This window comes from Alosa sapidissima, chromosome 7 (genome assembly GCF_018492685.1).
Source record: "Alosa sapidissima isolate fAloSap1 chromosome 7, fAloSap1.pri, whole genome shotgun sequence".
In the NCBI taxonomy this organism is placed as follows: domain Eukaryota; kingdom Metazoa; phylum Chordata; class Actinopteri; order Clupeiformes; family Clupeidae; genus Alosa; species Alosa sapidissima.
The window spans coordinates 10,992,985-11,020,731 of NC_055963.1; the positions used below are offsets into that span (position 1 = coordinate 10,992,985).

At 44.4% G+C, this 27,747-nt stretch overlaps 2 protein-coding genes across 5 annotated transcripts; both read left to right on the forward strand.

Moving 5' to 3' along the window:
- The first annotated feature begins 593 nt into the window (after positions 1–593).
- LOC121713807 (glutathione hydrolase 7) lies at positions 594–10,970 on the forward strand. Of its 2 annotated transcripts, none has more exons than XM_042098761.1 (16): positions 594–1,156; positions 1,526–1,944; positions 2,292–2,518; positions 2,780–2,931; positions 3,153–3,270; positions 4,002–4,069; positions 4,402–4,475; positions 4,578–4,771; positions 4,856–4,943; positions 5,820–5,947; positions 6,174–6,262; positions 6,511–6,663; positions 7,871–7,988; positions 8,551–8,688; positions 9,294–9,393; positions 9,593–10,970. In XM_042098761.1, the coding sequence occupies exons 2-16, from the start codon at positions 1,725–1,727 to the stop codon at positions 9,766–9,768; spliced, it is 2,043 nt and encodes a 680-aa protein (XP_041954695.1). In that variant the 5' UTR covers positions 594–1,156; positions 1,526–1,724; the 3' UTR covers positions 9,769–10,970. The 2 variants fall into 2 exon arrangements, with proteins under 2 accessions (XP_041954695.1, XP_041954696.1); XM_042098762.1 differs by lacking the exon at positions 594–1,156 and adding an exon at positions 1,240–1,379.
- Positions 10,971–13,693: 2,723 nt separating this feature from the next.
- On the forward strand, positions 13,694–27,098 carry ncoa6 (nuclear receptor coactivator 6). Of its 3 annotated transcripts, none has more exons than XM_042097720.1 (15): positions 13,695–13,895; positions 14,881–15,193; positions 15,735–15,890; positions 16,105–16,227; positions 16,440–16,559; positions 16,803–17,693; positions 18,182–18,328; positions 18,777–20,253; positions 20,356–20,462; positions 20,596–24,129; positions 25,224–25,277; positions 25,420–25,450; positions 25,753–25,794; positions 26,162–26,310; positions 26,660–27,098. In XM_042097720.1, exons 2-15 carry the CDS (start codon positions 14,929–14,931, stop codon positions 26,710–26,712), a joined length of 7,149 nt encoding a protein of 2,382 aa, XP_041953654.1. In that variant the 5' UTR covers positions 13,695–13,895; positions 14,881–14,928; the 3' UTR covers positions 26,713–27,098. The 3 variants fall into 3 exon arrangements, with proteins under 3 accessions (XP_041953655.1, XP_041953654.1, XP_041953653.1); XM_042097719.1 differs by having other exon boundaries at positions 13,696–13,878; XM_042097721.1 differs by lacking the exon at positions 25,753–25,794 and having other exon boundaries at positions 13,694–13,878.
- The last annotated feature ends 649 nt before the right edge of the window (positions 27,099–27,747 follow it).

Here is a 27,747-nt window from a genome sequence, read left to right on the forward strand (position 1 = left end):
AGTCTGGCAATAAATCAATTGAGCTGGGAAAGAACTGGAGTCAAATATTTTGATGGATACACTATTCTGGCATCATCAATCCTAACCAGCCAAAACCACTATATACTTTACAGCCAATGAATAGTATCGCTTGAGGAGCATTGAAAGGGTGTGTAGCGTCCGAGGTAAGGCTCACTTAAGAACATGCACACTGATACGTAAATCTTTGGATGAGACAATGGCTCTCCGTTTAATGGCGGCTCACCACAACTTACAACAACGAGATCTCTCTCACACCGGAACTTCAACACCCCCCAAACTTTTCATTACCATGGTAACTGATAATCAAAGCTGTTCTCATATTAAATGCTACAGGTGGCTTTGATTGGCTGTGGACTATACATTTAAATGATCACTTTCATATAGTTAGTCGCGATGTCCCATCAGTGTTAATAGTCATCTTTTAAGTAGGCCTATGTAATCACATATGTGTACCGTGAAGCTTGTCTTCTTTCCATTTTCTGAAGCATAAGATCTTGTTTTCACAATAGTTCTATGTGTTTTGGATGGAGGGGAGTTACCTGGTAAGCAGGTGTTCTAGTTGTAGGCTAAGGGGTGTGATTAGATAAGGGTTTGTGTATTTTCTAAAACAGCCTCCCTAAGGACTTCCCCACCTATTATTTACACATTGACAAATGTTTTGTTTACTTAGTCTACCTTTTGAAACAGATAGGCCAAACTTCACATTCGTAAAGTAGACCCTGTTTGCAGCTACTCAGGTCACGCACGAAGGGGTAACGGGAGAAAGGTAATCTCATAGCCTGCATTCAACCCCAGTAAGCGCTGGTAGAACTTGTTCTGCAACACTGTAGCCAACCTGCTCTACTTCCTGTATAGGAGGTGTGGGAAGTTGACAGCTTAACCAACACTGACCATTTTACTTACCGAGCGCCACGATATTTTGGCCTTCGCCCGATGAAGATGCTCGGAGTAGCAGCTAAAGGTGTTTCAACATCCGAGATCTGTGCCTTTAAGTCAGTGACATTCCTGTAATGATGTCAACTGAGCATCGGGTATTTTCATTTTTAACCTGACTATGGCTATACAGATTCACCCCTCATGTTTTGCGGTGTGGTTAATCTTGGATAACAGTTCCCTCTTAGCATTGCACACAATGGTAAGATATGTCACAACACCTTTTGCCTTTCTCATGCAAAATGATGCGTCATTAGTGATGAGAAACAGTGCGCATCTTAGCCTACGTGTAGCCTATAGCTGTGTAAGTCGCATAGAAAACTATAAATAGCGCAGCATCTTGTGTTGGCAAACGTTATAATGGGTGAATTAGTGATGTTAATACAATATTATCATACCGTTTGTTGTTTCACCCGTCTTGGGAGGTTAGTCCATTTCACCTTTGTTTTGATTTAGCAATAGGCTATTTGATAACTCGCTTCACATCGAAGTGGTCATATGTTTATAGCTATATGTGAGTGTGTCATGTTCTTAATTATGGGCTAATTATGGCTTTGTCCATGCTTTCCAGATCGGATGATTAACTGCGGAATTAGGAGGAAGAACTGAAGAAAGAAATGATTTAATCTTTAAAGTCACGCATCTTGTCCCAAAGACATCTTTTTGGGAAAATGCAAGGTGGATGAAAAGATTCACTCACCACAACAAGCTTAAGTCGTGTTTTTAGTGCGTTGGCTCCCTAATTTTAAACAAAGGCGCACGATTTCAACATGTACGCGCCTTCGGCAGACGCCGTGTCCGGGTACACCAGTGGCACCATGGTGGACAAGGATGCAAGTCAGGAGACGACACTAGGCAGTGCGTACTCACCGGTGGACTACATGAGCATCACTAGCTTTCCTCGGCTTCCAGAGGACGACGTACTCTCGTCGGAAAATACCATTAAAACACGTAAAGAAGACGACAACGTCCTTAGCGAGCAGGACACAGGTAGGCTAATCACGCCCACTCATCGCCTCACGCACGTCATTAGGCGCGTTTATAAACAACCACAGCCATTTTGCTCTATCTGTCTGTCTTTTCCAAACCTTCCTAAAATAACTTCCTCATAACTTCTACTGGAACAGTTTCACATCAGTCCCCATCACACTAATAACCGATCTATTATGTATTGGAAGGAGTTGGCCTATAATCCTGTGTTTTCATGTTATTGTAACTGTATCGCACACATTTACTTATAACTAAATTAGATAGTGTGATATTAAGGTTACCAAATCCATAACCAACATATGATGCTCCAGAGTAAGATCTCCAAAAACACACATCTCTTGCTCCAGATCCAGACCTCTTCCTGAGGACCGCTCGTTTGCAGCGACTCCCCTCCTCGGCATCTGATTTGGCCAGCCAGGACCTGTCACCTCTGAGGGAGACCCACCGCGACCCAATGGCCGAGGACTGTGCTTGCCAGCGGGATGGCCTTACCGTCATCATCACTGCTTGCTTGACCTTTGCCACAGGGGTCACAGTCGCTCTCATCATGCAGATCTACTTCGGGGATCCTCAGGTGTGCTCTCAGTGTGACTAGTGCTTGCTTGCATATCTGTAAATGTGTTTACATCTTGTGAAGAAAAGCACCATTCTCTGCCTGAAACTGTATCAGTATTTATGTTGATATGGCATTTAACAGGAAGAGGCCAAGTCAGAACGGCTTAGCCTATCACTGTGATTTCTGTTCTCCCTCTTCACCTCCTGACACCAGCAAAAACAAACTAAACAAAAAAAACACATTTTCTTGTTTCTCCTTCCTGGCCAAAAATCCCTGCAGATATTTCATCAGGGAGCGGTGGTGACGGATGTGGCACACTGCACCTCTCTGGGCTTCGACGTGCTCAGCAAGCAGGGCTCCAGTGTGGACGCTGCCATTGCTGCTGCACTCTGCCTGGGCATCGTCCACCCTCACACTTCTGGGCTTGGCGGGTACGTCACTGAGTCTCTCCCCCCTGGCGTTCAGTAGGTGCTGTGTCAGTACCGGCAAACACAACAGTGGCTATAAAATGCATTTGCTTTGGATGACAGTGATCTAAAATTACACTCAATTAATGTACTCAACTGTAATGAAATCTTCAGTCGATACTTTTATTAACTTATATGTTATCCTATTTATTCTTTTTAACTGTATTAATTTCATCTCTTAACAGTGGAGGGGTGATCTTAGTCCATGACATACGTAAAAATGAGAGCCGTGTCATTGACTTCCGTGAAACCGCACCCTCTGCCATTCAGGAGGAGATGTTGCAGTTGAACCTGGAGGAGAAGGTAAGGGGAATGCATTCGGACAGCACATTCTAGCCTGGCCTCGGCCTGCCTACGTACTTCCGGTCAATTTCTTTTTCCTACAGAGAGTCTGGTTTCCAGGCTAAGCACATTCACCACACAGCAGCTGATTCTGGAACACATCTGGTCCCAATCTGCTCTGGGTCTGTGTCCGGATCCAGATCTGGCATGGGCAGCCGTGTCCTACTAGTTAGGGCTTCGGACTTGTAACCGGAGGGTTGCCGGTTCGAACCCTGACCAGTAGGACACGGCTGTAGTGCCCTTGAGCAAGGCACCACCCCGAGCGCCGCTGTAGCAGGCAGCTCACTGCGTCGGGATTAGTGTGTGCTTTACCTCACTGTGTGTTCACTGTGGGCTGAGTGTGTTTCACTAATTCATGGATTGGGAAAAAAACAGAGACCAAATTTCCCTCACGGGATCAAAAGAACTTACTTATAAACTTATACACATATCACCACATCTTATCTACAGTCAGCTGCTATGAGGCCCGTTCAGAAATGACTGAAAACAGAAAACAGGCCTTTTACACCTATGTAGATATTCCTGTCAAAACCAGTTTCAGCTGTGATAGTCATTTACAACATTAACAATGTCTACGCTTAATTTCGGGTCCGTCACCGATAAAAAAAAAAAAAAGCATGTTAGAGAGAATGTGTAGACACAGGCCTGCGCAGCATTAGTTTCACTGTGGTGTCATGGCTTCTTCTCTTCAGCCTGGTGTGATGGTAGGAGTGCCTGGGATGTTGAAGGGGATGTATGAGGCTCACCAGCTCTATGGAAGGTAACACAGACATGTGTTTTACTCAGGGATTCAAGGAGTTTTATTTGTCACATACTGTACATGGAGATACTATTGTAAAACTAGTAGTTAAATGGCATTAGTTGCTCAACCACTTCCTGTGCAGTGGTTCCCTTATTTTAAATGAATAATTCATATTATGTTTACTATGGATGTTTGTTGCATTTATTTAAGTCAATGTAATACTGGTGGTAATAAACTATTACTAAAAGGTCTGGTAAATTGTTACATAGCATACATTACATTGTGATGTGTAAGTTAGTACAAAGTACTAAAGTAGTATTTACATAATGTAAAATACTTTCATTTTCCAGATTGCCATGGAAAAATGTAATAACTATGGCAGCGGATGTGGCCAGAGATGGTTTTAATGTTACACATGACCTTGGTGAGTTCTTAGATTTGTATGGAAACAAACAGTTACTGATGACTAGATATGCTTTGTATGATCTGTTTGATGTGATACGTTTTATTCCCTTTGTCTTTACAGCTGAGGCATTGGCCAAAGTGAAGGACCAGAATATCTCCAAGGCTTTCCAGGATCTCTTTCTACCAGATGGACAAGTCCCACTGTCTGGTCTGTTTATAAAACGTCTTGATTTGGCAGCAATCTTGGACAGGATTGCAGTCAATGGCATATCAGAGTTTTACAATGGCAACTTAACGCAGGAAATAGTAGCTGAAGTAAGTTCCTTAATATGCTCAAATTGGTTCACTTGTTACAAGTATTGTATCTGTTATTTTAATTCTGTATTCTCCTTTTAAAAGGTACAAATTAAAGGGGGGGTCATCACAGAAGAGGACTTCAGCAACTACAGCACAGTGTTACAGCAGCCCGTGGAGATGACTTACCAAGGTAAACTCAATAAAACCATAAAGAAACAGAGGCTGTTCATTTTAGAGCACCACACAATGAATAGACAGCTTAGTTAACATTTCTTTCAAGTATAGATAATATAATTCAGCCAACTTCAAGTGATTAAGGTCAATTAACTCAACAAAATTTGTTTAAAAAGCAAAGCAACACTTTTGCACTTGTATGCGTTGCTCCTGAACATTGCACGGTATACAACAGAAGTGAACAAAATATCACTTAAATGACAAAGTATTTAAAACAGTAGGGTATCTGTTCTTATGTAACATTAAAAATTAACAGTTAAAATATTACAATATTAGAGTTTTGTCCAGTTGCTCTTTGCTAGAGGGGTTGTTTTGCTCTCCCTTTTGTATCGGATTCAAGTCAGGTGACATACTGTACTTTACCAGATCATAGTTTTGACCTTTTTCTTTGTGGGAAACTCTTGGCGGGATTTTGGTTATTTTCTTCCAGTACTGCTCATGCTGGAATAATTCTAGGGACTGGAAGTCCACTTGTTATCCAGTATTTTGGTATATCCACAGGCATTCGTGTTGTGATCTGTAAACGGCATCTCATTCATTCATTCATTATTATTTATTATTTGAGCAAGGAGACTGCCGCTTCCTCTCTTCATTCTTTCAGAGATGGACATGGGGGAGTGGATGTCAGAGATCACCTGAGACCGATATATATTTGTTTGGTTTTCATTAATATCATAAGAGCAAATCCTCAACTTAAGAGTATTTTCTAGCCATTTGGCATTTACATGATATTACACAGGCTAGTAATCACTTTTCTTGTATGCCGTAGATGCTGGTATGTGAGTGTAAGTACAGTCTCAGTGATCACTTTGGTGTGCATCATCTCTTTCAGGACACCAGGTGATGGCTGCACCGGCCCCCAATACGGGTGCAGCTCTCATCACAGCCTTGAACATTCTGGAGGGCTTTAACATCACCAGTCAATCACCCAGGAACAGCACCTACCACTGGATTGCAGAGGTACTACACACTCTTGCCAGAGAATGATTATTAGTAAGTTACAAATACTGATGATGATTGCGATGGAGATGATTGACTCTGGTAGTGATTATTTATCTATTTGACACAGCCAATTCCTTTGATATGACTAAGGTCTCATCAGCATTTTTTAAGTTGCTATTACGGTGTACTACCTCAGGTGTTATAGGCTACTGTTATTTAAGTGTCCTTTCCCTTTTTTCATTAGACTCTGAAAATTGCCTTGTCCCTGGCCAGTGGGTTAGGAGATCCCAACTTTGATTCATCTGTCTCTGAAGTAGTGACTGAGATGCTAAGGTATTGTTTTCAAATCTGATCTATAGTGGTGCAGGAGCATCATGCCCTATAATTACTGCATACAATGCATACAGTACAGTACAATACAATACAATACAATACAATACAATACAATACAATACAATCATCAAATTTAATTTCCTGACAACCCAACCATTAATTCTAATATGTTGCACAATACCATACTACTTTCTGTCTTATACTGGAACATATACACTGTACTTACTGTTGTGTTTTTGCATCTGAAGCAAGGAAAAGGCGGCAGTGTACCGCAGCATGATCAGTGACTCTCAGGCGTCACCTCCTGGTCATTACACCCCTGCCTATGCCCTGGAGGAGGGGGCAGTGGCCAGCCAGGTCATGATCATGGGGCCCGATGACTTCATCGTGTCTGTTATGAGGTATGGTAGAAGTTCAGACATCACCTTGCACTCAACATGAAACAATGAAGGGCATTGTTCTGTCTTATGTTCTTTAACTTAAAGGAACACGCCGACTTTTGGGGACTTATTTAACCATATTTCCCAGAGTTAGATAAGTCGATACATACCCTTCTCATCTCCGTATATGTATCCGCTAGCTTAGCACAGGTGCCTTGAAGCAGCCAGCTCCAATAGCCTACACCTCCCAATAGTGACAAAATAACTCCAACATTTTTTCTATTTACATGCTGTAATTTGTATAGTTACAACCGGTTACAACATGTACAAATAACAATATCAAATGAGACAGCCATTTTATAAGCATATACATACTGTACTTGGAGCTATGTTTTCATTCAGGCAAAGCACTGCTCCTTGGGGTTTGAAGAAGAGCTTTTCATGGGGTGTCTGCAAGTCACTCCGCCCATGTAGCAAGCAGTGCTTTGCCTGAATGTAAGCATAGTACACATTGTAGCTTTACAAATCACAGCATGTAAATAGGAAATTGTTGGAGTTCTTTTGTCAATATTGGGATGTGTAGTCTATTGGAGCTGGCCAATTCGAGGCACCTGTGCTAAGCTGGGCTAGCGGTGGGTGCGTCAGACTGAGTCACTCCATACACGCAGATGAGAAGGGGATGTATCAACTTGCCTAACTCTGGGGAATATGGTGAATAAGTCCCAAAAAATCGGTGTGTTTCTTTAAAGAACATTAGCTTATTTGCTGTCTACCCCAGTTAGATAAGAGGATACATATCCTTCACTTCTCTGTCCGTGCAATAACCCAGTCTGACAGCAGTAGCTTAGCATAATTCACTGGAACTCAGGTGTACATGTCAAATAAACTAATTTCCCAAAAACATTTTAGTTAAAAATATGGGTTTGGTTTTTAATGCAGACTTTAACGGGGTATGCCAGCCATTTCCATTAAGTAAGATTAGATGCCTTATAAAGCTAAAAGACTTTGTTAGATATCAGTCAAGCCTGTCAGAGAAGCTCACAGCTAGTGAGCTTTAAAAACTAATAAAAGTAAAAATGGTAAATGTCAAGTGTGGGCTTGAATGCTATAATTATATGATTATATGACACCTGACATAATAACACATTATTTGTGTTTGGCAACCCTGACACTAATATAGAATTTTTGAATGAAATATAAATCTTTTTTTTTATATATCTTTTTCCAGCTCTCTGAATCGGCCATTTGGCAGTAGAATTGTAAGCCCCTCAGGGATTCTCCTCAACAGCCAGATACTAGACTTCTCGTGGCAGAACAAAACCAGCAGCTCTTCCCCACCCAACCCGGTAAGTCAGGCAATACCAACCCCTCAGTGGTTAACATTTCCTGTTGTTGTGACACAGTGATTTTTGTGCTTATATTTATCTCACCTTTTGAACAGCCCAGAGGGAAAGTCACAAGAGCATTACAAATTAGCATAATTCTAATATTAATCATACATTTTATGAACGAGTGTATGGTGATGGCACTAATCATAAACATGTGCTGACAGTAGTCTTAAAGGCGCAGTCACGGATGTTACACGATTTCAAGGCCATACATTTTTTTTGTCACATTCAGCAATTATCTCCTCAAGACCGCTAGCTACCCATTCCGTGATTACACTGTAAAAAAAACCCGGTCTCTAGGTAGCCCAGGCTCCGATAACAGAAAACAAACAAAGTGGGGGCAGCCCGTCCCCCAAACAAAAATTAAACTCTGCCTGAAATTTTTCTGGCAATACTGAAGGTAGGGCTGAGCTACCTCAAACACAAACAAACACAACTTCCTGCAAAATCCCTGACTTGGCCTTTGATATTTTAAAGATATACCTCAGTCTCACACATCTCTTGTGTTTTTGCTGTACAGCATAATTCCATCCAGCCTGGGAAGAGGCCTCTGTCCTTCTTGATGCCCACTGCAGTGCGGCCCTCTGTGGGGCTCTGTGGCACCTATGTGGCCCTAGGGTCATCCAATGGGGACCGGGCCCTTAGTGGCATAACAGAGGTGAAGTATGAGGGGTCACACACACACACACACACACACACATATATATATACACACATACACACTCATACACACATAGACAAACGTGTCCATTCATTCATATGCACACAAACACACACTTACACACAGATGTATTTATCAGTGGCCCTGTGGGCAAAGAGATATGAACCTTTTTGTTGTTACATGCAGCTGACTTGATTGTGGAAATTAAAGGTACACTTTGCAAGATTTCCACCTTAATATAACCTTTACGAAGCCAACATGATGGTAAACGAACTTGTAATAGGCAAATCGTTCACCTAGCATAGCTATACAGCATAGACGTACAAGTCGCTACCAAGAAAACCAGCCATGCAACTTCAAGAACAGCGGCCCGATAAAACTCCCGAGAATCGTGAAACATTACCTTGTCAGTAGATATAACTCCTTGGAGATAGTTTTTGATTGTTGTTTATCCTTCACCTCCACAACAAAAGCATTTTCATTGTGTACAGTTTCCTATTTACAACAGCACAGTACTAGAGGGAGCTATACAATATCCAAAAATACCCATTCCCCTTACAGTAGCCATACCCCATGTAAATCTAAATTCCAATTTGATCCAGGTTTTGATGAATGTCCTGTCTTCGCGTAAGAACCTGAGTGAAAGCCTGAGTTATGGCCGACTCCACCCCCTTCTTCAGCCTAACAAACTCCTAGTGGATGGTAAGGAATTCACTGTATATACATATGCAACCTCATTTTGAAATATGCCTGTACATTTATTATTGATTAATGAATTGTGACATTACATAATTCTCTTTTGCTTTTAGTCTAATTTTATATATAATACCTATATAGTGGCTATTAGGTTTTGTATTGTTATCTTAATCGTGGCTTATTTTCTGTCACCCTCCCCTTTCAGCGGAGTTCCAGGAGGAAGACCTGGAAGCTCTGATTTTAAAGGGACATGATGTCAAAAGAGTTGACATACTCTCCCTGGTGGAGGGGACCAGAAGAACCAACGACCAGATTATTGGGGTGAAGGACCCGCGGAGTGTTGATGCTTCTGCTTTAACCATGTCCATGTCTGTGCCTTAGCATACGTGTGGCTATAGCTACACAGCTCTTCTCTGATTATGGCTGTACAATCCACACAATGTTTTAATGCTTGATGATGTGGGGAGGTTGCAGGGGGTGCCAGGTCAAACCTTTGGGTATTTTCCCAATCATGGTGAATGTTCTTCCTCTATTGCACAGTGAGTATGGTGGCAGGCATGCATGCTTAATGAGCAGGGGATATGGAGCTGGGTGTTGGGCATAATCACCATTGTAAATGCATTTAGTACACACATTGTATCAGTGATGACTTTGAAAATAAGAGCAAAAACAAGGACAGACAAACTAATAAACATGGAGAGATATAAACACACACACTAACACACACACACACACACTAGCACACACACACACACACACACACGCACACACACACACACAAACAGCAAGCCAAAGCTTAAATATATCTAGTTGTACACATTAACCTAAACGAACATGCACTTGAATTAACATTCACATTCACTAACACTGATAGTGTACTAAATACTTACATGCAGCTTAGCTGCATCAATAAATGACACATATAGGCTACATACAAACTCAGCCTGGCATGCCTGAATACAGTTCAGTTGTTTGTGCACAACACCATGATCATAATGGCAGGTGATCTTGCTTGAAATTGTGTACAGAAAATGTTTTCCTGTTGCGGCAGTGGATTTTATCCATTCCTTCCTGACTCAATATGCGCATGAGGTCTGCTCATTATGACATTAAAAGGTTAAAACTGAAACCTCCACTAGATGTGCACTTTGTGGAAGATGTTTTTTTTTTTCGAAATGGCACCATATTTAAAAACATAGTTACAAAATGATTGTATATTATTTTTATGGGTATATGGTTTTATAAAATGAATAAAGACTAGAAAACAAAAGAATGGACAATTTAAGGGATCAGCATGAAGGAAAGGATGTTTTGCATAATGTTGTCTATAGGTATAGCACATTTATAGTCATTCATATATAATTTCAAATGCAGGAAACGTTTTTGTATTCAACTTAATCTGCACCTTTTATTTTGTGATTTCTCCATATTAGTAGGCTACAAAATGACACTTTCTGTACTGATGGACAAGTTTGTATTTGTATATGTTATGCATTATATTTATCATTGTAAATCAATGTAGTAGGCCAAAGTATACTTCTAAATTCTGAGCGCAATTAAATAAAGTGAATTTGTGCAAATAGGCCTACATTCAGTCACCTCATGAATTGTAAACTTGTTGTATTAAATGTAATTAATATTAATAAAATTAAAGTTAATAAATGTATGAATAATACTTAAATTATTATTAATTGATTTGGTAGGTTTTACCTTAACTAAACTACTGAGCTAAACTAAAGAAACTTCACACAAATAAGGCAGCGGGGCCTGACAGACTGTGTCCAAGGCTACTCAAGGCCTGTGCTGCTGAACTGGGGGAGCCACTGAAGCCCATCTTCAATTTGAGTCTACGCCTTGGACAAGTTCCAACACTGTGGAAGACATCATGTCTCACCCCTGTCCCTAAAAAGCAACACCCTAGTGAGCTTAATGACTACAGACCTCTCGCTCTAACATCACATGTGATGAAGACAATGGAGCGACTGGTCTTAGGTAAGCTCAGACCCCAGGTACGCCATGCACTAGACCCGTTACAGTTTGCATACCAGGAGAAAGTGGGCGTGGATGATGCCATCACTTATCTTCTACACAGGACACATTCTCACCTAGACAAGGGGAAAAGTGCTGTGAGAATCATGTTCTTTGATTTCTCAAGTGCTTTTAAGACCATCCAACCCCTCAGACTGGGAGACAAGCTCTTGCAGATGGGTGTGGACGCTCACCTGGTAACTTGGATTACAGATTACCTGACTGAGCGACCACAGTTCGTCAGACTGAAGAACTGTCTCTCTGACACTGTGATCAGCAGCACCGGAGCGCCACAGGGAACTGTGCTCTCTTCAGTCCTGTTCACCCTGTACACATTTGACTTCTGCTACAACACCGAGTCATGCCACATGCAGAAGTTTTCTGACGATACTGCAATTGTGGGGTGTATCAGGAACGGGCAGGAGGAGGAGTACAGGAGCCTGGTGGAGGACTTTGTGTAATGGTGCAAACTCAATCATCTCCAACTCAACACTGGTCAGCCAACACTGACACACTCTACAAGAAAGGGCAGAGCAGGCTGTACTTCCTGAGGAGGTTGTGGTCCTTCAATGTGTGCAGCAAGCTCCTCAGGATGTTCTACCAGTCTGTTGTGGCCAGCGTCCTCCACATGTCCTCTTCTATGCAGTGGTATGTTGGGGAGGAAGCACAAGGAAGAAGGATGCGGGGCGACTTGACAGGCTGGTAAGGAAAGCTGGCTCTGTAGTGGGAGTTGAACTGGAGTGCATCACTTCAATATCTGACAAAAGGACCCTGGACAAACTGATCAACATCTTGGACAATGAGTGTCATCCACTCCACAGCACTATTGTTAAGCAGAAGAGCCTGATCAGCTGGAGACTTCGCTCACTGCCTTACACAACAGACAGACTGAGGAAGTCATTCGTCCCCAGGGCCATTGAAATGTTCAATGCTTCACTTAAGGGAAGAGGAGAAATAGACTTCTCCGCATAGTCTGTCTGCCTCTTCACCACCTCCATGTTTTGAACTGTCTGTCCACTAGCCACTTTTTACCACTGTCTTCTGCCTCACTGTTTGCGTGCTATATTAGCACATATGCATAACCCCTCCCTCCATGCCACAGCTGAACTGTGGCCACACTTATACCTTATAACCCACTTATAATCTTAATATACAAGGATACAAGGACGTTTATTGTCACATGCGTATAGTTACTGGAAGTAAGAAATGCAGTGAAATTATGTCTGGTGTCAGCCTATTTGTGCAAAGTGGGGGGGGGGGTGGCGGGGGTAAAAGTGCAGTAGAAGAGGGATTTAGTAGATTAAGTGGCAAGGGCTGCATAAGAAAGGTGGGGGAGGATTGGGATTAGGGGGGGCACCAACAAGGAGCACCCAAGAGCAACAGGGGCAAGGAAAAACTCCCTTACCAAGGAAGAAACCTTGGGCAGATCCACGGCTCAAGGGGCTAACCCAACTGCCAGGGGTCTTGGTGTGTGTGTTGGGGGGATGACAGGGGAGATGGGATAGTGTGCTGTGTATGTGGGGAGAGGGCAGTGTGCAATATGTGTGTTGGAGAAGCTTCCTCATGAGACAATGTGCTGTGTATTGGGGGGGGGGGACAGTGTGCTGTAAGTATGTTGGGGATGTGTGTTGGAGAAGCTTCCTGATGAAATAATGTGCTGTGTATGTAGGGGAGATGGGTAATACTAGTTATATATATAGACTTTATTCCTGCACTGTTGCACTGTTTGACTTACTCATTTGCACCATCACCATGACACTCATTCACACAGAGCACCTTACCTTACCTTACCTTATGCACAGAGAATTACAGGCTCAGTCCCTGCCTAAGTCATTGCAAGCGCCTCTTGATTGATTAATCACCCACTATGTGGATACTGTTGTTTTTATATTAAGTGTTATTTAGTAGAATTTGTATTTTGTATTATAATTTTGTATTTTAGTATATTCTTTATCTTCTACTGTCCTTATTGCTTAGTTGTGTTTTTTTATATTATATACTTTTAATTACTTTTCTGCTGTTAGTGAATGTGTGTGTGTTGTCTGTATGCTACTGAGACCTTGAATTTCCCAAATCAATAAAGTATCTATCTATCGATCTATCTAACTCGAGTTCTGCTTTTATAACTGGCTATAGTCAATCGACCCCCACCCCCACCGTTGAGGGGGATTCACGCCGATAGCCTAAATTGTAACGTAAACTGCGTGGATGGCGATTATGTAGCTCCGGTTATACGTAGAAATCGTAGCTTTAACATTAGCTTTGTTCGCCACGATATTACGTTGCATGTATTCAGTGTCATGTGTTTCTACGTAAACTCGTTCGAGAATATTACGAACGTTGCAAGAGGAAAGGAAAAAATCTCGTCAGATTGGAAGCCGTTGTAGTTAGCAACCCGCTACAGTTGACCGATACATTGTTACTGAATTAACAATTACATTTATTTCCTAATGGATTGATCCGGTAAGGAACCTTTTATCGTAAGTCGTATGCAGGATATTGTAAAGACGGTTAGTGCAGATGCAAACACCAATCTGATTCGGCATTTTAGAACAATTCTTGTATTGTTACAAGCTAGCAAACATTACCTAGCGGTAGCTTGATGGTTGTTTAACAAGAAAGACAGTCGGCGAGCTAAACCACTTAAGGTTAGCTAGCTAGCTCTGGATGATTAAATGTTGCTATTACTAGTGGAGACAGAGCATTCGGTTGTATGTAGGTATGTCGGTTGTATGAGGGTAACCCAAATTCAGGAATGTGAATCGTGTAACAGCAAACTCACACAAACCGGCTAGCATTCTGTCGTTGACCTGTACGAATTCCTCGTTTGCTAGGTGGCCAGCTTGCTAACCAACATAGATTACCCATCCATTTAGCGATGTTGCTACCTAGTCACTCGGCTAGCCCTAAGATAGCAAGCATGCTAACTTATCACAATTGTTCATCTAACAAGCAAATTGGTAACATTATCTAACCTTGCAATTGAAATCAGTTAACGACGCTTCACTGCGAGAAGGCAATCGTGTTTATGTTGCGTTTGGATTTTGCAAGGCTCTTAAACTTGAATCTGACATGAAATACGTAGCTAGATACGCCATCACCTTTTGATGGATGGTCAGAACCTCAATATGTTACAGTGACAATCTGAACAAACGTTACATTTATTATTCAGCCTCTGTGTGTTTTTGTTTGCAAAGAGAAACTAGTTTGACCTCAACCTGTCAGTCGCAATCAAATAGCCTACATTCGAAAGTAAAACGATTCAGCCAGCCAACTTGGCTAATAAATCGACTAGTTGAAAGTAAAGCGATCGTTCTACTTTGACCATTTTTCAGATGAACTATGAAGTCAGAATCAACCTGGAGACTTGCAGATGTCTTTGTTTCATACTCTCTAGAATTGACAATAACACGCAAACACACACTAGATGTCATATTTCAAGTGGACCACTTTTATTTGTTTCAGGTGCTGCGGGCTTCAGACCTCATCCTACCATTCTTTCTGGAAGGGGTCATGGCACAAAAAATATGCCCGTCCGAACTTTCTCACTTGTCTGATTTCCAAGAAACAGACCTAAATGCGGAGCAGGACTCCGGAGTGGAAGATGCTGATGACGATGATGGCAGTAGTAGTGCCAACATCTCTGCACAGACCTCCATCATGGAGGAAGAGGAACATTCTCTTATATTCGTTTCCTTCAAGGGAAACATGGACGATGAAGACTTCAAACACAAACTGGACAACGTCTTGAATGGGATCCCAGACATGCTACAATTAGGTTTGTTTGTTGTTTGTTTGTTTTTGTCTTGGTATACTGAGCTTAATAAAGTATCTGTCTATCTATCTATCTTAGAAATACTGCCTGATCCTTAACAGACTTCTTATGTGAGTTCATGAACAACTGGGAAGTGGCAGAATTCTAGAGTTTGGAGGGAGGGGGAGGGGGGGGGGGGGGATCATACCTAAACTGGGGACTTCCAAGTTTGAAGTGGGGGGCTTTGGGAGAGCTCCCAGGAGAATGTTTTGACGTCACTCAACATAGTGAACGCTCTTCCCAGTTACCAACCGCACGAACGCACTATTAACATAACCGTCATGTTTTTAAAAGTAGGTAAGGCAAACTTCTTCATTCAGATAAATGCAATCTGCTGAAAGATGTTGGAACGTCTACACAAGTCTACAGACATCAGAGTGCATAGTGGACGTGTTCATGTCATATGTTGGGTGTTTTGATGTCTATAAAACTCCAGCGCCAGCCCCACCCCCAACCCTTTTTCACCTTGTTTGTTTTGTCTCATACCACCTGTCTGTTTACCCAGGCCCTGAGAGACTGCAGCCCCGTCGTGTCGAACCATGGAACAGTGTACGAGTCACCTTCAACATCCCTCGGGAGGCTGCAGAGCGACTCCGCCTCCTGGCTCAAAACAATCAACAGCAGTTAAGGGACCTTGGGATCCTCTCTGTACAAATAGAGGGTATGGCTGTTGACTCTCATTGCGGAAATGGAGCCATAGGCTACCAGCCTTTTTAATTTGTATACAGGCCTTTTATGATATTTGTTTTTGTGAAGTTATAATTTACTAACAGGACATTGCAGAAAGTGGAGTGCAGACAGTGCGAAGTGGACCTTTGCTGCTTTCTGTAGTCACTAAGTGGACAAATTACAAACAAGATGTTTTATTTGTTCAGGCGAGGGGGCAATCAATGTTGGCCTGGCACAGAATCGAGGCCAGGATGTCAGGGTGAACGGACCTGTAGGACCACCTGGACAGACACGGATGGATGTGGGGTTCCCCATGCAACAAGGGCCAGGTACAATACTGCTCTATGCTTTACTGTTTGTATGTCTCTGTCTGTCTTTCTTTCTTTCTGTTGGTGTGGGCATGTATGTTACTCTGTGTGTGAACTGTGTGGGTGTGAATGTATATGTTTACATACACGTCAGATTTTTGGACATGTGTGTGTTGGTACCAGGTTTCTGCATATGTATGCTGACTGATATTTCCTTTCCAATGCATCTTCAGGAGGCATCCGAATGAACAACCCTCAGGTTTCTATGGTGCCCCCAGGTCCAGGCCAAGGAATGGTTCCTGGGGGAAGTGGACAGATGCACCCAAGGGCTCAAAGACCTCCCTCACAGACAGGTAGTATCACTATACTAATTAACAGTTCGGATACTTAATACATCTACTGACACACATATCAAATGATTAATAGTAGCATGGTGTCTTCACTGATTCCAATGTTGTTTATGGATACAGAGTTACAAGCAGCATGAAAGTATATTTCTTACTGTATGAATGCATAAAGTATTATTTTATTAATTGGGGAAAGAAGAAAAACACTACTTTTGAAAAAGTGTCTCATCATGGACTTATCCGCTACAGATGCTATGGACCCTATGATGTCAGGTATGGTTGTCCAACAGCAGCAGCAGCAGCAGCAGCAACTTCAGCACCCACAGGCTCCCCATATGCCTCCAAACCCCATGGGTCCTCAGGGTCACCACATGCAAGCCATGCAGGCTAACAGGCAGCTAAACCCAGCCGCCCTGCAGCATCTGCAGCAACAACAGCAGCAGCAGCAACATCAGCAGCAGCAGCAGCAGCAGCAACAACAACAGGCCCAGCTGGCTCAGCTTGGCGGTGTCCGCGGTCCATTCAACGCTTCTGGTCAAATGCCTGTGCCCGCTGGCTGGAACCAGCTCCCGTCAGGGGTTTTACAGCCTCCGCCCGCCCAAGGACCAATGGGACCTGGCTGGAGGAAGCCGCCACCACAGGCTCAGATGGGCCAGCGCCCCTCCCTGGCTACGGTACAGACGCCGAACCATCCTCCACCTCCTTATCCGTTCGGGAGTCAGCAGGCTTTCAATACCATGGCGCAGCAACAGCAGCAGCAGCAGCAGTTGCAGCAACAGCAGCAGCAGGCAGGAGTCAACCAGTTTGCAGCCCCTCAGCCTAAATGCCCCCCACAAGGAGCGCCAGGTGTTCCAGGCCCAAGGGGTCCAGCACCTGTCCCACCGTCGTCTACTCCACAGGGAAGCCTGTCCGCTAAGTCACCTGGGTCATCATCCTCACCATTCCAGCAGGGGTCACCCGGGACGCCTCCCATGATGGGTCAGGCCCAAGGTCAGCTCGGCCCTCGTCCTACCACGCCGCAAGGTTTTCCTCAAGGTGTGGGCTCACCTGGAAGAGCAGTGTTGGGTCAACCGGGGCCCATGCAGCAAGGGTTCATGGGAATGCCTCAACATGGACAGGTTCCACAAAACAATATGGGAGGTATGTTTTTGTCAGCAGCACACTCTGTCTCACAGCAAAACAAATACAAAACAAATTACATTACAAATACATTACAAAACATTAAAAATACAAAACAAATAGAGTTAAGTAAATGGGATTCTTCAAGATGGAGACTAAGCAAGCATAATGACAAAATGCTTATTAATGTAAATAACTAACTTTGATCATGATCAGAGTATACCAGGGGAAAAAAACAGATCGGTTGCAATTTGCGAAACTGCAGAAATTTCACACACCCTTTTTTTTTTTTTTTGCATTTTAGTGTGAATTGAAAAACATGGGTGCATTTCAAAAGAACAACAGACACTCATGGGGCCATAATGTTCACCAAGACCGTAACATTTGCTGTGTTGAATAAAAAAACAAATGTCATGAATTAACTTTTAACTTTTTTTAAGTTCCTCAGTAGTTATACTTTATAGCATAGCCTTTTTTTTACTTGTACTCAATGACTAATTTGGTTGCAGGTATGCCCAAACGGATGCCCATGGGCTTCCCTAATGTACCAGGCAATCAAAACTTTGTCCAAGGCCAAGTGACAGCCAGTGGACCTGGGACACCTGCAGTTGGTACCAACCCCCAGGTGCAGAATAGCCAGGGTATGGCACACACAGGTAAGCATGCCTTTTATCCATATGATAAACCAAATTGTTAGCAACACATTGTATGCATTCAACATTATATGTGGGGTTTGGTCATCTCATCATTTACATATAGATAGATAGATAATATTCAGTATAGTATAAGTATATATACTCTTTTGATCTAGTGAGGGAAATTTGGTCTCTGCATTTATCCCAATCCACGAATTAGTGAAACACACTCAGCACACAGTGAGGTGAAGCACACACTAATCCCGATGCAGTGAACTGCCTGCAACAACAGCGGCACTCGGGGAGCAGTGAGGGGTTAGGTGCCTTGCTCTAGGGCACTTCAGCCGCTCCTACTGGTCGGGGTTCGAACCGGCAACCCTCTGGTTGCAAGTCCAAAGCCCTAACCAGTAGGCCACGGCTGCCCCCAATGATGATATTCATCATTGTATTTTTTTGTGTGATATTTTAGGGACACAACCATCTGTTTCAACACAAAACCACATGCAGCCTAACCTCCTTCATGGTGGTGTAATGGGCCATCATGGTGGCATGGCAGGTCAGACTCCAGGTGCCACTCCAGGGACCAACATAGGCCAGCCCCAGCAAAACCTCCAGGCTCAGATGATGAGCATGCAGTCTCAGCATCAACCCATGCCGGTAGCCTCTTCTCCAGGCCAGATGGTGCAGGCCCAAGGAGGTGGCCAGACGGTCCTCTCCCGACCAGTCAACCCTGGGCAGAGAGGGATGACGCCTCCAAAACAGATGATTCCTCAGCAAGTGCCAGGGGGTGTGATGCCGAATCAAGGTCAACTTGGGGGAGGCCCAGGACATCAGGCATTACTTCTGCAGCAGCAGCAGCAGCAACAACAACAACAACAACAACAGCAGCAGCAACAACAACAAAATGCCATGATGGAACAGATGGTGGCCAATCAAATGCAGGGAAACAAGCAGGCCTTTGTGCCAAAGGGTCAACCAGGGGTAATGCAAGGGCAGATGATGAGGGGTCCATCACCCAATATGGCGCAGTTTCAGGCTCAGATGGGACCGCAACAGCAGCCAATGGTCCAGCAGCAACAACAACAACAACAACAACAACAACTGGCTCAAATGCAACAGCAGCAGTTACAGCAACAACAACAACTACAACAACAGCAACATCAGTTACAGCAGCAGCAGCAGCAGCAACATCAAATGCAGCAGCAGCAGCAACAACAACAGCAGTTACAACTTCAGCAGCCACAACAGCAGCAGCAGCAGCAACAACTGCAACAGTTACAACAACAGCAGCATCAACAAATGCAACAGCAGCAGGCCCAACAGATTCCCCTGAATAATAATCCCAATCAAGCAATGGGTATGCATGGACCACAAATGCGACTTCCTGGGCATCACATGGTCCAACAACAACAGCTGCAGCATCAGCAGCAACAACAACAACAACAACAACAGCAGCAGCTGCAGCAGCAGAAACAGCAGCAGCAGGTCATGCAACAACTTCAGCAACAGCATCAGCAACAGGCTGCTCAGCATCAGCTGGGAGATGCTAGTGGGACTGGAGGTGAAATGGGCCAACAGGCAATGCTGACCGACATGCAGACACAGCAACAGCAGCAAGGCATGATCGGAGGTCCTCAACACATGCAGGTGGGGAACGGTCACTTCCCTGGACACGGTGGGATGCCTTTCAACCCCCAGTTTGCTGGACAGATGCCCATGGGAGGTCCTTGTGGACAGGCAGGAGCATTCCCTGTGAACAAGGATGTGACGTTAACAAGTCCCCTCTTAGTGAACCTGCTGCAGAGTGATATATCTGCTGGTCAGTTTGGTGGAAAACAAGGGGCTGGGAATGCTGGTGCTAACCAGAATAAACCTAAAAAAAAGAAACCTGCACGCAAGCCTAAGAAACCGAAAGGAGGTGAAGGACAATTATCAGAAGGTCTTGGGTAAGTAATGTTTGCATTACTTGAGACTGAAAGTAACATCTATTTGTAGTAGGTATAGTTTTGCAAAATAATTATTGTGATGCATGTTGCTTGTTTTTTTAGTCTTGAATCAACACCTGGCTTAGAGGACATGGAGTTGCCAGGGATGAGTAGTGACCAAGGAGGCGCACTGGATCCCAAAATGTCTGATTTTGCTAACAGACCCGCTGGTAAGAGAAATGAATATGAACAATGAACATGCTTATATGGATATGAGTTATCAGTTATCTAACTAATCGGAATAGTGCTACCAAATGTTTCGGGTCTTTAAAGTGGTGTTATTTTTTACACTTCTTACCTTAGGCTTTCCTGGTTCACAAGGGGATCAAAGGGTCCTACAGCAAATGCCACCTCAGTTTATGGCTCCGCAACCACAACAGCAGCCACCACCACAACAGCAGCAGCCACAGCAGCAAACACCTCAGCAGCAGCAAATGCAACAGCTTCAACAACAGCAGTTACAACAGCAGCACCAACAACAACAGCAGCACATGCAACAGCAGCAGCAGCAGCAGCAGCAGATCCAGCAACAGCAAATGCAACAGCAGCAGCAGCAGGTGCACATGCAGGGCATGCAGTTAGCCCCAGGGCAGGCAGGACCAATGCCTCCTCAAGGCCAGCCTCAAATGCTCCCACATCAGTTGCAACAGGCACAGCATCATCAACAGCAGCAACAGCAGCAAATGATAATGATGATGAAAATGCAAGAGCAGGCAAAGAACAGAATGCCACTGCAACAGGGTGGACACCCCTCCAGGGGCCTTATGAATCCTGCTGAAGCTCAAAGAATGCCTGTATCCCAGCAGGGCAACATGTCTGTAATGATCAATCTGCAAGGGCATGGCGGTGTGCCACCTTCCCCAGATAAATCAAGGGGAGTGCCTGTCATGGTAAACCCACAGATGGCAGGAGCTGCAAGGAGAATGCCACATCCAGCAGAGTCTGGGCAGGGACAAGGCGGCACCCCGGGTATGGGAGAAGACGTTTCTGGAACACACAACATGCAGGAAAGAGTGCCTCTAGAGATGGGCCTTCAGGCAGGGAATGGCTCCCAGCAACTTGTCAACCAGGGCCCCAATCTGATGAAGCCAGGGCCCCCGTCAGTGCCTCAGCACCCTGGAGCCAGCCCCCAGCAGCAGCAGCAACAACAACAACAACAACAGCAGCAGCAGCAGCCACCACCACAGCAGGGTTCCATGCCAGGCTCGCATAATCTCCATTTCCCCAACGTCCCTACCACCTCCCAAAGCTCTCGCCCCAAAACACCCAACCGAGCGAGCCCCAGGCCTTACCACCATCCGCTCACTCCCACTAACCGTCCACCAAGCACCGAGCCTTCAGAAATCAGCCTTTCACCTGAACGTTTGAATGCTTCAATTGCTGGTCTTTTCCCTCCAAAGATAAACATCCCTTTGCCTCCCAGGCAGCCCAATCTTAACAGAGGATTTGACCAGCAGGGTCTGAATCCCACAACCTTGAAGGCAATCGGACAGGCCCCACCAAGCTTGAATCTGCCTAACAACAATAATAATGCCGGTGGAAATAATAACGGTCAGCAGGCTTTCCCGGGAAGTGGTAACACAGGAAGTGCAGGTGGTAAACAAGACAAACAATCTGGAGGTGGACAAGCGAAACGAGCGAGTCCTAGCAATAGCCGACGATCTAGCCCAGGGTCAAACAGGAAGGCTACTGCTCCCAGCCCAGGTAGACAGAAAGTGGCCAAGATTGCGTTAACGTCCCCTTCACACCAACAGCCAATGGTTAGCCAACAGTCTATGATGAGTCCCACCTCACTGCAACCAAGCCCTGTCTCGGTACCATCAGCCTCGCCTATGGATGCACAGCAGATGCAGAGCTCTTTCCAAAGTCCCCCTGGTCAGGCTGAACATTTGAATCAAGGGCCGACAGCAGTGCCACCAGGTGAACAACGTCAAATGGTTCAGTCACCGAGAGACCAGACGGCTCCAAGAATGGCAAGCCCGCGGGTTGCTCCTGTGGAATCAAAACCTCTGGAACCTAAGAATGTACCGGATCAACCAGCTGCTGAGGAAAAGCATCAATCACAGATAGAACCACAACAGGATGTCGGCTCCAGTGTTCCGCCAGGTTTTAGGGATGCCCCAACCTCTCTGAATCAGCTGTTGGACAGTTCAATCTCACCGTCCGTATCAATGAAGCCACCACAGGGTGCACCTCAGGGGACTGTAGATTCTGCACAGAAGGAAAGCCCTCGTTCCCTAGCAGAGCAGGCAAGCCAACGGAATCCGAGAACCCCTCAGGGCACTGAAGGTGGGGCTTCATTGGGTCCTAGTGAGTCTAAGCTTAGTTCAACCCCAAGTCCCAAACTAAATCTCAGCAGCAGTCCCAGCTTACACCCTCCTAGTGTTACCCTTAGCGTTAGCTCCAGTCCCACATTCAGTCCCGGCCCCAATTTGAACGTTAGTCCTAGTCCACAGCCTAATAACCCTGCTGTCAGTCCGAGTCCAAATCCCATCCCTAAACCCATGTCAAACAATATATCAACTGTTTTGCAGAGGCCAAACCCTTCAACCGCTATTGCCACCAATCAGATCACAGTGTTTGTCACCTCTAATCCAATCAGTTCTGCCACTAGCACTACCCCGCAGGTGCCTCCGATGGTTTCCACTGTAGTCGCAGTTTCAAATAAAAACCTTCAGAGACCTCTAGAGATGAGCCAGCAGAACCCCGCCCAAACCCGCCCTGCGCAGTTCATAACGACCCCTGTGTTTTTTCAAGTACCGGCCGCCTCGGTTCCCTCGAGTACCAATGTGGTTTCCCAGCCAGTTACCATGGTTGGTCCCATTCAGGTGTCTGCTAATATACAGCTAACACCTGCACCCATGGCGACTATAACCTCAACAGCTCCGATGTCTGTTGCAACACATTCCTCAGCCATGAGCTCGGCCGCCGGCCAGCCCACTGCTCGTGCCGTGGTCGGACACCTTCAGGTGCAAGTTCCCAGCACTCACGCATCCCCAGTTGCAGCGCACCCTCCCCCTCAGCAGCCAAGCCCAGGCACTCCGAAGCAGGAGAGCCCACCAGAGGCGTCGGGCTTGAAGTCCAGTCCTGTTGCACAGGTGTCGCCTCGCCCCACGTCATCCCCCAGTGTCACCTCCCCCTTCCAGCAGCCCTTGTCCTCTCCCCCGATGTGCTCTAGCCCAGGCACTGCACCCAGCGCCCGAAGGAGCCCCTTGTCCCCGTTAGCCACAGGAGCTAAGAGCAAACCTGCCACTCCTGCTCCAGCTGGAAAACCTGCCGCAGTGGAGAACACGCACGTCTCTGATAGTAGTCCCCCAGTGAAACAAGAGGTTGCTGCCCAGCAGGCGCCAAATGCAGGCGTTGCTCCCCCGCAGGCTGCCGCTTTACCAGCAATTCCGACTGAACCCATCTCCTCTCCTCAGAACACTTCTTCGCCGCCTGCCCCAGCCCCTGCTGTTCCCGTTTCAGTCCCAGCTCCTGAGCCTGCGCCCCCTGCACCCAACACAGCACTTACTGCCTTGCCCACTTCACCTGCTGCTGTGCCCACTACACCCATCCCTGCTCCCACCTCTAGTTCAGCTACTGTTCCCATTCCTGTCCCTGTTGCCAGCCCGCCACCCTCCAGTTCCCCTGTGGGGTCAACTGTCGCTGCTGCTGCTGCTGCTGCAAGCGTCGCTGCTACTGTCCCAGGACCAACCATCCCCACTGTTAGTTCTCCACCTGTGTCAACACTCCCACCCCTTTCTGGAGGCCAGCCCCCCTCTGCACCCATGGAGACCAGTTTACCAGAGCCAGCAAAATCTGTGGTACCTGTGGAAGAAGCACCAAGTGCTTCAGGTAAATTCCTGTTTGATATTTGATGTCCTATTATGTCATTACTATATAATTAAAGTAGGTTATGGAGAACCGCCTTAATGAAGTCAGGCTGCCCATGATTTAACATTTGAGTAGCCATTGCAAGCACTGTGCACAAAGGGGGGAAATCATCGGGATTAATATTAACTCCATTATTAATAATAATGCTTTCTTTTTATTTCATCACTCTATATGGAGATCTCTAGCCACTCATCATTTAATAGCCTCTACAGTATCTAATATTGACTCTGGGCAAAATGGAGCATTCACTTACCCCTGATTTGTCCACCCCTGTTAATGTCTAAGTTTCCATGCACACCATATTCCAAAAAAGGACCATGTTCGGGTTATGGCGATATTCAGAATAAGAGGTTTCCATGTGAAGCAGAAACTGAATATTCCTGTTTACATGTTAATCAGCATATGCTGAATAAAGCAGCGACGTGCAGTAGAAGTAGTGTCTGCATCATGACGTCTCAACGGTCTCTGTCCCTGAATTTCATTCATGACCGCAAAATAGGTGAATTTGGCCAGATTAGAGCTGCTAATGTTTTGGATTTTAGCCCTATAATAGGCCACTTTGAGGGGTTTTCACTGATTCTTCATCGGTCAGCAGTGCGCGCAAAACCTGCGTCTCTGAGCATATGATGCTTTCACCCATCGATAAATTTCATCTTGACATTTAAACTTTCAGGTTTCAATACATAAATTGACCTCGTCTTCACTCTTTCGCTATGTTTGCCAAGTGTCAGTGCATCAAAACAAGCTACCAAAATTCCTTGCATGAACGCAGGTGGAATTTAATATTCCAATATGGGCATTTTCCGACTAATGTGTTTCCATGTCATAATATTCCGGTTGAAAGAGGCATATGCTAGGGTTGTTATTCCGGTTTTTATTATTCAGAATATGACCTTATTCGGGTTATAGCAGGTGGAATAAGGTGTTTACTTTACTCGTGCAATCTGAATATTGTTGTTATTCCGAATAAAATCGGAATATGGTGTGCATGGAAACATAGCCATTGTGTGCTGTGTGTGTATTAAATTAAGCTAACACCTTATTTGCATTTTCAGCTCCTGGTCATCCTGAACCTGCCCTGAAGGAAAAGGCCTCAAGTGAAAAAAGTGGTAAAGATCACTAATATTTTTCTAATCTTGTGTGCTATAATATAATCATGTTAATGTTGCATGAACCACATTTAAGAATGCTGTGTAGTAAGAACACTTTATAGTGAGAAATGTAATTGATTTGATTTTCTTCTGCCTCCAGGAGAAGAAGCTGCTCCTGTTGCTGAGCAAGGGTAAGACTACTGTACATTGCCTCACGATTAGAGTAATAGGCCCTAAGTGCTTTTATAAAGTGTGAGACATCAAGGAGGTAACCTTTTACAGTTGTTTACACTTTTTTGTTTGCTTTAAAAACAAAAATAAGCTTTTTCTTTACTCTTCTAAGTTTGTTTTCTGACACTACCCATCTCCTGTGAGATGGGCGTTTGAAAACAAGTCTACACCATACCATACTTCGTCTCAGTTGGGCAAGTAAAACATTAACCGCTATGCAGCGACACAGTAGTTTACTGCTGTTTTTCCACTTCTATAACAGATGGGCAAAGAAAAGAAAGACACCCGTCAGCTTAGTCCCCAGGTATGTATGTGCTGAACACGTGCTTGCTCTGCACAGACATGTGCACGGGGCACCGCTGACCAATTGTTCTAACAACATGAAGAAGACGATGGACATGACGTCTGTGGTAGATGAGGAAAAACAGCAAGTCAGATATTCTGATTAAAAGTTGCCATGGCTCTGTCCCGTCAAGCTGATGGACATAAAATAAACCAGACCAGCTGAAACGGATAAAGAGGGGGGAAAAAAAGGACGAAAGGTCAAAGATTTATCCAATGCCCAGTTTGATTCGGGTGGTAACATGCTGTTTTGCTTTCCCTACGTCTCTCTCTGCCTTTGACTTCATCTGCCCATCACGCCCCCTCCTCCCTCCGCACCTCTCTTTCAGGGACACTAGGGGCGCTGCTGAGGCGAAGGCAAAGGGCCCCAGTCGACGCAGCTCGCGAGCAGAGAAGGAGGCGGAAGAGGAAGCTGCAGACAATGGGCAAAGGAAGAGGACTGCCAGACCTGGATCTGCATCCTCCACCACAGGGAAAGGTGTGTGTGTGTGTGTGTGTGTGTGTGTGTGTGTAACTTGCAAGATGTGCACATCCCAACACAGGTCTACATGTTGTTCTGCAGAAAGCATGTTCAAGGTGTATACACTTGAGTCATTAATAAGACTAGACTAGCCTGCATGTGTGTTGCATGCAGCATTATTTTACGACATTATGATGCAAGTCTTCAGGTTTGTCAGTAAGTCTTGAGTGCATATAGTGTGTGGATAGTGTGAGTATCCATTCATATTGTTTGCACACATTTTAAGGTCAGTTTATGACTTATCTCCACCTGCTGACATGTATCAGGGTTTTACAATGTCTCCAATTCCCCTTTTATTCCCCATCAGAAACAAACACTGGAGCAAGCCCCACCCAGGCCAAACGAAGGAAGTCGAAGTGATCATGACGCGCTACACCTGTGAAATGAATTATTTGTTTTTTTTCTTCTTCTGTGAATTAATTTTATCTGCTGTTCCTTCAGAATCATGTTTTCACAGAGAAAGTAACCATGTACAGATATTTGTTTTTAAAAAGAAACAATATTGATGTATTTTGTGAGGTCTTATTTAGGTTTAGTTTTGTTTGTGTGTGTGTGTGTGTGTGTGTGTGTGTGTGTGTGTGTGTGTGTGTGTGTATGGGCTTTGTTTTACGTTTTCTAATGCTGGATTAATCATGTGATGAAGCCTGGTAATTAAAATATCATGTCTATTGTAAAATTATGTTGCAGAACTGAATTAAATTTTCTACTTTTTGTCTCGTGATGACATTAATAAAAATCTGTATGTATTTCTGATTCTTAACTTTTTTTTGCTTTGTTCAGATTATCAACAGTGTGCTTTTCATATTAAGTCTACATTTTATACGTTTTTAAGGCAAAAACATCCTTATAAATATCCACAAGCGAGATGAATTGTACAACATTTGGTGTGCTTCCAGAGAATGCAGTATGGATTGTGTTTTCCAAGTTTGAATAGGATTGGACCTTTACAAGTTAAGATATAGGCCAAAAATCATTATAGGCCACTCCCCAAATGTTAATTGACACTTAAAAACTTAAAACTGGGCGATAAATCAAAAATCAGAAAAAGACAATCTGTTAGGCTTGGTCTGTAGGATATGTGTACCGAATTCTGTAGGAATCGGAACAACGGTGTAGGAGGAGATAGATTAGTTTACAATACGGAAATGGGCGGTTAATTGGATGCAGGAGCTTACCCATGGGCCTTCTTTTCTTTCTCTGATTGTCTACACTCTGTAAAGCGCCATGATACATGTGTAATGTTTTGGCGCTCTATAAGCACAATTAAATTGAAATTGAAGCTCTGAAAGAACAAGAAGAAAGGAGAATTTTGTAAAAAATCCATACGGTTCTGGAGATATGAGCAAAAACGCAATCTGATTACTATAGCGCCCCCTATGGACAAAAATGTGTAAT